We start from the raw sequence: 11,277 nt of genomic DNA, 5'->3' as shown, positions 1-11,277 counted from the left end.
TTGGTGATTATAGAAGAAACAAATTTCTACCTTTCTGACAGGAGGCAACATTGCAATTTGAAGAAAGGTACCCACTGAAGTTAAACCTTTATCTTTCCTTAGGGACTGGGAGCACATCCTTAATGTTTGCATTTCAAAGAAAGGGGCTCTTAGGTCTTTGAGGAAAACAGTTCTGAGTTGTAGATTTACATCACAAAGGGCAGAGAAAGGATTTGTTATCACACGCTTTCTGCCTCTTCCCTGAAATAAACAAAAATTCTCCAGGCAGTGTTGAGCTTTTCCAGGCAGGCATTTTAAATGGGCTTGGGGGAGCTGGGAACATCCTAGGGTAGGGGTCCAGAACTTATGGCTCACGAGCCAGATGTGGCTCTTTTGATGGCTGCATCTGGCTTGCAGACAAATCTTTAATAAAAAAAATGTTAAAAATTTAAAACATTCTCATGTATTACAATCCATTCATTTCCTACTGCTCATGTCATGGTTGCGGGTGGCTGGAGCCAATCACAGCTGTCCTCTGGGACAACACCAAATTTTTATTGGATAATGTGTAACGTACACGGGTCGTTGTATGGCTCTCATGGAATTACATTTTAAAATATGTGGCGTTCATGGCTCTCAGCCAAAAAGGTTCCCGACCCCTATCCTAGGGATAAGTCCATAACCTGCTAGAAGCCCTAGTAGAGTTTGGTGAAGGCTCCTTGTGCAGTGGTTTAGAACAGTGGTCCCCCCCACCCCCAGGCCGTGGACCGGTACCAGTCCGTGGGCCATTTGGTACCGGTCCAAAGAGAAAGAATAACTTACATTATTTCTGTTTTATTTATATTTAAGTCTGACCAATGTTTTATTTTTAAAAAATGACCAGATTCCCTGTTACATCCGTCTAAGACTCACTCTTGACGCTTGTCTCGGTCACGTGATACATTTATTCGTCCCACCCTAAAATACTTTCTGACATTAAACCGGTCTGTGGCCCAAAAAAGGTTGGAGACCACTGGTTTAGATGGAGTCATTATATGACAAGAGTTCTGCAGTCTTCAGAACTGAAGTACTTTAAGTTTGATTAATCTGGCTTTTAAAATGGCGAACGTTTCAGTGTCTGTGTTCACAACACACCACTGAGACAGCGCATTATATACTTAAAAGTTAGATATTTGCCACATTAATAAGAAATATAAAAGATGAAATCTGTTTTGGACAATCTGCATTTCCAATTCCCAGTTTGGCTCATTTTTGCCTAGAGGTCCAGGAGGGTGTTGCCCCTTCCTTCCTGCTCCAGGCTGCATGCCTTTTCACAGCTGGTTTACTCCTACACCGGTTAGTCAGGGCCACACCTGGCAAAGCCCTGGGAAATGTAGCAACTGCAGTGAACAACTTGGTAAAAAAGGAGGAGAAAAAACCTCAGCTGTTGATGGTGTTTCTTGCCTACCTCCTGTTCCTATAAGCACTTGCTCAGTTACTGAAACTGGAAATTCAGGCTGCCTGTCACCAATTCAGAGACAGAGACTGAATCTTTGTGGGCACTTTATGCAGATGGCCGGCAATCCGGATAATAATCTGGAGATGGGGGTTATGCCCCCAAATCATCTCAACCCCCCTTATCCCCAGCCAACCTGTTTACAAGGGGAAGAAAAGGGCAGGTAAAGGTTTTGGGATTTCAAGGGAGAGTTCATCAGATCATTATAAAAGTTACTTGGATCAGGCTCCATTGGAGCAAAGATGGCCCGGGCGCTGGGGATGGCTCTGTGGCCTCTGCCTCAGGCGCTAGAGTGGCTCTGGTTGCAATATGGCGACGCCCAGGATGGGCAGAGCATCGCCCCACGGTGGGCGTGCCGGGTGGATCCCGGTCGGGCGCATGCGGGAGTCTGTCTGACTGTCTCTCCCCATTTCCAGCTTCAGAAAAATGAAAAAAAAAAAAAAGTTACTTGGATCATAGCAGGTTGCTTCATCCGTAGGGTACAAAGGCCTTGCTTGCAGCCTCTTGGGGCACAAAGGTGGGGCGCTCACATATCTCCTGGGGCATAAAAGGGTGTTGTTATTCACAGTCAGTCCCCTGGGGCACAAAGGTTTGTCACTCACAGATCTCCATAAGTCCTGTAAACCGGTTCACGTATCCTAGTTCCTGGAACAAAGCTTTTACTTGCATTAACCATTATTCTCACTGACCATAACCAAAGCCATCACTACTTAAACTAAAATTTTAACTCCTGAGTTCCCCCAATTATTAATTACTGCTAGGACACACCCGTGGTTCACCGCATCAACTGCTTGTACCAATTCCTGCCAAACCCCCCACCTCCCAGCCCCTCACCTAAAGGGACAACAAACTTCTCTCAATTCTCTTCCTTTCTTTCTCCTTCCTCCTTCCAGTTCCTAACCTTTAACGCTCGCTATTCTCATTCACCTCGGCCGAGAACGCATGCGCAGACTGGGAGGTCCGAGAAGGCACGCCCTACGAAACCGGAAGGGTCTTCGCTTTGCGGCTCCAGCCGTAAAGCGTCCTCACGCACCGACGAGGTCACGGTTCTGGGTCTCTATTCTCCCGGTAGCTGGTGCTGGGAGTTTCGGCGTCCCTGCCTCATCTGGCTGCCTTCGCGCTGGGGGAAGCGCTAGACTGTTATTTTGGGAGGGCTCCTGGTCTCTGTGTGTTTATGAGATTAGACCTAGCTACTCCCTCTCGGGAACGGGAGGGCGGCCGGGTCCTAGTGCCCGCTAGATCCCCGGGGCCCGGGGCTGTGGGGCGGGCGGAGGCTGCGACCTAAGCTAAGAGCGACCTCGCTTCGTGAAGCCGTCTGCGGGGCGCTGATGGCCGGACGCATCCTGGGAAAGACTTTAGCCACGGTGTCTCTCTCTGTGGCCCTGGCCTATGTGACTGTGAAGTCCTCGGGCTTCCGCAGCATCTCGGAGTGCAGGTATACCCCCTCCTGGAGCAGGCTCCTCCCTAGTCCTTAGGTGGCGGATGGGGGCCAGCTTCCGGTCCGGCGGGTTCTGTGGGCTGTGCTTGCGTCTCAGACTTGTAGCCGAATGGGTTCGCGCTTTGGGAAAGGCTCAGAATGTTTTATCGGCCCTTTAAAGAAAGCTAGTGATAATGACCTTTGATCTCTTATAATGACATTTACCATTCTCCGTAAGTCACCAACATTATTGTTCCCAGAGTTTAGCAGTTGTTTGTCCCGTGCCATTTCCTTCTGGTTAATAACTTAAAACATTATAATTAATTAATGTGCATAGTTTAAAGATGTGAACAGTATAAATGATGTAAAATGAAAAGTGTAAGTTGTGCTTCCTTTGAAGCTCAGTGTAGGTAATATGTTTATCATCTTCCTGTTTTTCTTTATCATTCTGGATAAATCTAGGTTTATTGTACTTCACACTGCCTCCTACTTTTATTTTTCTTTTTTCAAGCTTTTATTCTCCGAGTCTGTTTTTCAGGAAACGCAGAGTGGCTACTGAATTACTCATTCAAACTTAAGACCTGTGCAGTGTTAGTCATTTCTGCCGTGGAATTGTAAATTTGACAAGAACACTTCTTTTTGTAATTGCTCTCTTTAATAGCAGCCTTTTCTTATTTTATAGGCATAAAAGACTTTTGAATCTATAAAATGATAATTAGAATAAAAAATTACCTTCTTTTCCTGAATCTGTTTTGGTTTATTGGTTGTTACTTTTTGGTCCTTATTCTGCCCCTTTTTCTCAAACGTCTGGTGGACACCTGTTATTCAATTATATTTTGATTAATACAGATAATAAGCATTGTTTTTCCTAATGGGAGCACTGATTGAATATTGGCACCATCTACCAGGGCGCCTAGACTGGAAGGTTTCAGTTGAGTATGTGAGCAGGTAGCAGGTGGACAGTCTGGGAAACTCCCCATTACCCTCTTTCTCCAGGCTTTACCCTAGTGGAGCAGCTTCTTTGCTGAACATAGTTGCCTTAACTTGATTTCCTCAGTGTGAATTGTGGAGATAATAAGCCTAAGTTTCTACTGTGTTCTCCAACACCAATATTCACAATAGGAAGACCTAGTTCTTCATTTTCTTTAACTTTTAGCTTTATCGAGAAGGTAAACATACCTATTGCTGTCTCTTTGTTTGAAAAGTGGAGAAGTAGGACTGCTTTTCATGATTACTGTCCCATTGTCCACTTAGAACATTTGGGCCACTTATTTCAAGCTTGAAACCTTTTAGGGTCCTCTTTTAGGAATGGCATCTTTCCTCACCCTTTTATGCATATTCTCAAGTATAATTGGCTCCATTTGGGTTTGTAGGTTGATATGATTCCACCTACTTTCTGTCTTTCTGAAATTACTTTAAATCATTCACTGCTTGTGTCCTATTCTCTGCCTTGCTGTGGATATTGTTTACTTTTATACATCTGTCTATTCAGTGGTATTTGGGGAGGAAAGGAATATACATCTGGGCTCTCTGAAAGTCACTAATGCTGCTTTTGATAGATGCCACTAGGAAAATGTAAAATTGCTTGGCAGTTATTTATAGTGTTGGGAACCCTAGGTAAAGCAGGGAATATCTCAAACCAGTGGCTGTTTACTGATTTGGAAGAAAAGCTGAAAGTTAATCTAACAAGCTAAAAGTTACTCAACAATGTGTTGAGTGTCTGGTATCTTATATTGTAAGGCATCCTGGAAAGCACAAAATAAATTGATCCTCAAGAACTTTAATAATTTGGGCAAATCCAGAAAGTCATAGTTTTGTAATTGGTTTTTGTGATTTAACTAGAAATTTGCAAATGCTAGTTTTTTTTGGAAAAAAATTGATAGTATATAAAGATGCTGTGAGTGCTTCTAAATTTTCCATTAGGATCTATCAGCAATATGTAGGGAATAGTGTATATTTTATTTCTGTCAACACATATGAGTATGAATGGGAGCTAAAAATGAATTCGAGATAATATAGCATGATTTTACAAGGCTAGAATTTGGACCCAGCTAGCCTGTGATTGGATTCCGATTCTGCTAACAGTTTTGTGATCTTGGTAAACTTAATGAGCCTCTCTAGGCCTTCATGGTCTTATTTTTAAAATAAGGGTATTATTGCCTAACCTTAGAGTTGTGAAGATGAAATGAGTTAATATAGTATAGCATTAGAACTGTGTCTTGCACGTAGCATGTATTATACATAATAATTTAGTTACTAATATTATTACAAATTTGCTTTATCTCCAAGTACCACATGAGTATTGCATTTCTTCAAGTTTGACTGGTTTAGGAACTGGTTTTTGCTTTGTAAAATGAACTTTATCCGCTACTTCATTTCCATTTGCTTGGTCATATTTATTTTTTTGTACCTATTTAGTAATCCAATAAAAAAAACCGAGGCTGTATATGTGTATATTATATATATTCTTGTTCTGATCCCTTTCAGTGTGTCACATTTAAACAGCAGGTAAAAGCAGCAGATGTAAGGACTTCTCTTTTTTTTTTTTTGGATGTAAGTACTTCTTAATGTGGTAAGACACATAGTCTTTGAATTTTTGCTGTTTTTCTTATAAAATTAATTTTTTTAGAAAAATAATCAGTTATATTTCCTCAAAGTAAGTAGCAGATTTGTAGAGTTGCACATGCTTATTGCCTGACCATGGAACAAAGAGCCCCAAACTTAAAAAAAAAACATTTTTGGACCTTGGTTGGGATAGAGTAGAACAAGATTAATGTTTCCTGATGGGTATCTCATTAATATCTTTGACTTTTTTCTTACCCTACTTCTAAACCATGAAAAATAACTCTGATTTTGTAATAGAATTTAGTTCGAGATTAGAGCTCCACATGTAAAACTTTGCTTTTCTAAACATATATAATTGAAATCTATTTGCATACATATATTGCATATATGTTTACTTTTGTTGAGTATGGGTTTAGGGTGTGTGATAAAGATCTTATTTTGAGTGCTCATTATTCAGATGTCCAAAGCAGCGGCAACTTAGACAAGCAAAAATCATAACTTTAAAATAAAATTATTTACATATCAAATACCATTTTCCCAACTCATACTTCAAAGAACCCCACCAGGTTATCGAGTGAGGCTTTCCCTGATTATTGGATGTTTGACAAAACTCTACAGATGCAAACCAAGAAATAGCAATTGTTTCAGTCTTTAAATAGGATGGGAAGGAACATTTTGAATTGCACATAAAGGTATAGACATATGAGAGTAGGAAAGAATTAAACCAGTTAAGAATTAAAGAAGGAAAGACAATTTGACAGTTGTTTACAAAACTTAACATTATAATCCAGCAGTCACCTCTTTGGTATTTACCCAAATGAATTGGAAACTTAATGTCCACCAAAAACTTGCACACTGATGTTTATAGCTGCTTTATTCATAATTGCCAGAACTTGGAAGCAACCAAGATGTCCTCCAGCTGATGTACAAATAAATAAGCTGCTGCACCTGGACAATGGAATATTGTCCAGCTCTAAAAAGAAATGAGCTGTTAAGCCATGAAAAGACATAGAGGAAGCTTAGGTGCATATTACTAAATTAAAGTTACCAATCAGTAAAGGCTATATACTTATGATTTCAACCATATGAAATTCTGGAAAAGGCAAATGGAAACAGTAAAAATATTAATGGCTGTAAGGGGTTGGTGGGGCTGTAGGTAGGAACTAATTGGTAGAGCTCAGAGGGTTTTTTAGGGCAGTGAAACTATTTTGTATCATATGATAATGGCTGATTCATATCATTATCTGTTCCTCCAGACCAATAGGATGTGTAACACCAAGAGTAAATTCTAATGTAAACTCTTAGTTTTGCTGTGAACTTATATCTGCTTTAGAAAATTAAGTCTATTAAAAAAAAGAAAAGGAGGAGCCTGACCAGGTGGTGGCGCAGTGGAAAGAGCACCGGACTGGGACACAGAAGACCTGTGTTCCAACCCCAAGGTTGCTGGCTTGAGCGCGGGCTCATCTGGCTTGAGTACGAGCTCACCCTACTTGAGCGTGGGATCATCGACATGATGCCATGGTCGCTGGCTTGAGCCCAAGGTCACTGGCTTGAGCATGCGACTTGCTCTACTGTAGCCCCCCCCACACCCAAGTCAAGACACATATGAGAAAGCAATCAATGAACAACTAAGGAGACTGAGGAGCCTCAATGAAGAATGATGCTTCTCATCTCTCTCTCTTCCTGCCTGTCTGTTCCTATTTGTCCCTCTCTCTGACTTTGTCACAAAAAAATAAAGGAGCAGGTAGGAACCTTGGCTACTTTCCTCAATTCACAGAGACAGATATGTGGAAAATAAGAGTATCGCACTTGTTAAAAAAAAAAATGTTGACAAGTCCAAGAAAGGAAGGTGTTCAAGAAAGAATGATTTGAGTGAGTATCAAAGGATTAAGGGAGGTCTTGAGGAAATTTTAATGAAGGTGTCTAATATTTTTGCCAAAATTATCCTGTGATTTTTTTATTTTTTTAGCATGCGACAGAGAGAGAGAGAGAGAGAGAGAGAGAGAGAGAGACGGGAAGGGAGAGAGATGAGAAGCATCCACTCATAGTAGCGGAACCTTAGTTGTTCATTGATTGCTTTCTCGTATGTGCCACTCCAGCTGAGCCAGTGACCCCTTGCTCAAGTCAGCGACCTTTGGGCTCAAGCTAGTGACCATGGGGTCATGTCTGATCCCATACTCAGGCTGGCGACCCCATGCTCAAGCAGGGTGAGCCCTTACTCAAGCCTGTGACCTTGGGTTTCAAACCTGGGTCCTCAGCGTTCCTGGCTGGCTCTCCGGTGCGCCACCACCTGGTGAGGCTATCCCCTATGATTTGTGAAGGTAAAAAGAAAAGTGAAGGTTGCTATATTTTGTAGTTCAACAAGTTTGTTGAAAACAAAATATTTGGTTAACATTTTGTTCTAAGACAGTATATAATATAGATTTGGTTGTAACCTAGCTTATTTAGTGTAAAGTTTATTTTCATAATTTTGACTTTAGTTTTTAAAGTCAGTTTTGTAACCTAGCTTATTTAGTGTAAAGTTTATTTTCATAATTATGACTAGTTTTTTTTTAAAATATTTTATTTATTGATTTTTAGAGAGAGGGGAGAGAGAGAGAGAGAGAAAGAGAAAGGGGAGGAGCAGGAAGCATCAACTCCCATATGTGCCTTGACCAAGCAAGCCCAAGGTTTCGAACCGGCAACCTCAGTGTTCCAGGTTGATGCTCTATCCCACTGCGCCACCACAGGTCAGGCTGACTTTAGTTTTTAAAGATGAAGCCCCAAACTTCTTTTTACTAATTAAAGTGAAATTTTGGTGTCTACTTATGTGAGCTTTTTCTTTTTAAATTTTTATTTATTGATTTTAGCGAGAGAGGAAAGGAGAGAAAGAGAGCGAGAGGAACATTGATCCTGTATGTACCCTGACCAGGGATCAAACTGGCAACCTTGGTGCTTTGGGATGATTCTAACCAACCAAACTATCCGGCCAGGGCTGCATGTTGTTTCTGTCACTTTCAGGGAAGGACCTGCTGTATCTGTGATTTGTCAGGCATTAGGCCACACACAGCATATAATGTTGAGCTGCAACAGGCAGTCTCCCTGTTCTTCATTTGCTTAAAATCAGGTGGCATCCTAAGAAATGTAAATTCACAATTGTGATTCCATGAAAAGTTTAGTGGAGCTTTGAGAGCATATAGCAGGGGGAAAATATAAATATTTATATTTCTTCCGGAGAGTAAGGGAGGAAGACTACTCCGAGGAAGTGAACTTTAAATTGATCTGAAGGCTGGATGCAAATGATCTAGATGAGGAAGTAAAGCTGTTGTAGGCAGAAAGAACAGCATGTGACTTCCTATATTGGAAGAGAATGTGGGAATCTTTATGCATGGACAAATCACAATGGAGTGAGGAGTGTGGTAGAGAGTCCTTGTAGGTTAGGTTAAAATTTTTAATACATTTTTAAAGAAATTTTTTTGCAAATACAATTACATAAATCGACCAAATACATACATGGTAATTCATTCCTCCTTTTATTTGTTGTGTTTGAGTAGTCTTTCTCTCCATCTTTTCTTTTTTTGTTTGCTCCCTTTTCTTCTCTTTCCTTTCTTCTCCCTTCCAACCCTCTTCCCTTTTCTCTCCCCTTCTTTCCCTTTTCTGTAGCTACCTTTCCCCCTCATCTCTTACTTCCCCTTTCCCTTTTTCTTTTCCATCAATTTTCCTTCTCCATCTTCCCTTTTCTCTCTCCATTTTTTCTTCTTTTTCCTTCTCCCTTCCCTTTCCCTACCTCTTCTCTTTTTTCCTTCCCATATCTGCACTATATTCTCTAATCTATGTTAATAACCTGATGATAAAGATCCTTCTATATTTTTCTCATACTCTTATAATAGCATAGACATTTGTAGTAGGCAGAATAATGGCTTCGCAAAGATGTCCACATTTTAATTTCTGAAACCTGTGCATATGTTACCTTAAATGGCAGCAGTGAATTTATAGATGTGATTAGGGTTAAGGACTTTGAGAAGGAAAGAGTATCCTGGATTATCTAGGTGGACCCAATTTAATCATGAGTCTTTAAAAATAGAGAAATGTTCCCAGATGTGGTCAGAGAGGGCTGTAACTACTGAAAAGTGTCAAAGAAAGATTTGGTTGTTTCTCGCTTTGAGGATTAAGGAAGGGGAACTTGAGCAGCAGAATGGAGATGGCCTCTAGAAGCTGTGAAAGGTACAGAAATGAATTCTCTAGAACTTCTGGAAAGGATTGTAGCCCTGTCAATATGACAAGTTGAATTTAACCCAATGAGACTGTGTCTGACTTCTAACCTACAGAACTCTAACATAATAAATTTGTATTGTATTTTTATTGAGATATAATCAACAAACAACAGTATTAGGTATACAGAATGATTCAATATTTGTATATATTGCAAAATGATCACCACAGTATATCTAGTTAACATCTGTCACTGTACATAGTTACAGATTTTCTTCCTCTGATAGGAACTTTTAAGATTTATTCTGTTAGCAACTTTCAAAGATGCTATACAGTATTATTCACTATAGTTGCCAAGCTGTATATTCCCATGAGTTATTTTATAGCTGAAAGCTTGTACCTTATGACTCCCTTTATTCATTTTTCCCACTCTCCCAACCCTGCCTCTAGCAACCATCAGTCTGCTCTCTGCATGAGGTTTTTTTTTTTTTTTTTTTACATTATCTGCTTTTATCTTACATATAGGTAAGATCATACGGAATTTGTCTTTCCCTATCTGACTTGTTTTACTTAGCATAATGCCCTCAAGGTCCATTCATATTTTCTCAAATTGCAAGATTTCATTTTTTTTTTTTTTTTTAGATTTTATTTTTAGAGCGAATGAGAGAGAGTAGGGCGGGGAGGAGCAGGAAGCATCAACTCCCATATGGACCTTGACCAGGCAAGCCCAGGGTTTTGAACTGGAGACCTCAGTGTTCCAGGTCGATGCTTTATCCACTCTGCCACCACAGGCCAGGGGCAAGATTTCATTTTTGATGGCTGAATAATACTCCATTGTGTGTGGAATATTTTCTTTATCCATTTATTTATCAATTGACAGACACTTAGGTTGTTTCCATATCTTGACTATTATAAGTAATGCTGCAGTGAACATAGGGTTTCATGTAACTTTTTTAATTGGTATAAATACCTAGAAGTAGGATTGCTGGATCGTATGGTAGTTCTATTTTTAAATATTTCAAGGATGCTCCACACTGTTTTCCATATCTTCTGTGCCAATTTACATCCTCACTAACAGTGCACAGGGTTTGCTTTTCTCCACATCCTTGCCAACACTTGTTTTTTCTTTTTTTCTTTTTTTTGATAATAACCATTTTGACAGGCGTGAGGTGAAATCTCATTGTGATTTTGATTTGTATTTCTCTGATTCGTGATGTTGAGTACCATTCACATTATCTGTTGTCCATCTGTATGTCTTTGGAAAACACGTCATGAAATTTTCCCTGTATGTTTTCTTTTAAGAGTTATATTTTCAGGTCTTATGTTTGTGTTCTTGATCCATTTTTGATTTAATGTTTGTATATGCTATCAAGTATGGGTCCATCTTCAACCCTTTACATGTGGATATCTAATTTTCCAGGCACTATTTGTTGAAAAGATGGTCTTTCCCCATTGAGTGATCTTGGCATCCTTGTTGAAAAATCCTGGGCCCATATATATGAGAGTTTATGTCTGGGCTTTCTGTTCTATACTCTCGGTCTATATGTCTGTCTTTATGCCAGCACTACACTGTTGTGGTTACTATAGCTTTGTAATAAGTTTTAAATGAAGACGTGTGACACCTCCAACT

The 11,277-nt window shown here is 40.0% G+C and overlaps 1 protein-coding gene across 2 annotated transcripts in view; it reads left to right on the top strand.

The window, feature by feature from the left end:
* Nucleotides 1-2,507: 2,507 nt before the first annotated feature.
* The window catches only part of NUDT9 (nudix hydrolase 9), a 31,276-nt gene continuing 22,506 nt past the window's right edge, over nucleotides 2,508-11,277 (top strand). Inside the window, exon 1 of one of the 2 annotated variants that reach the window (XM_066233325.1) lies at nucleotides 2,508-2,909. In XM_066233325.1, coding sequence (XP_066089422.1) covers nucleotides 2,803-2,909 — 107 coding nt within the window. In that variant the 5' untranslated portion in view covers nucleotides 2,508-2,802. Of the gene's footprint in view, nucleotides 2,910-3,000; nucleotides 3,125-11,277 lie in introns of those variants that run through there. The other variant, XM_066233327.1, reaches the window with a different exon arrangement.

The sequence above is a fragment of the Saccopteryx bilineata genome, chromosome 5, assembly GCF_036850765.1.
Source record: "Saccopteryx bilineata isolate mSacBil1 chromosome 5, mSacBil1_pri_phased_curated, whole genome shotgun sequence".
NCBI lineage: Eukaryota > Metazoa > Chordata > Mammalia > Chiroptera > Emballonuridae > Saccopteryx > Saccopteryx bilineata.
The sequence above is the reverse complement of the archived record's forward strand: the minus strand, read 5'-3'. Positions and strand labels throughout refer to the sequence as shown.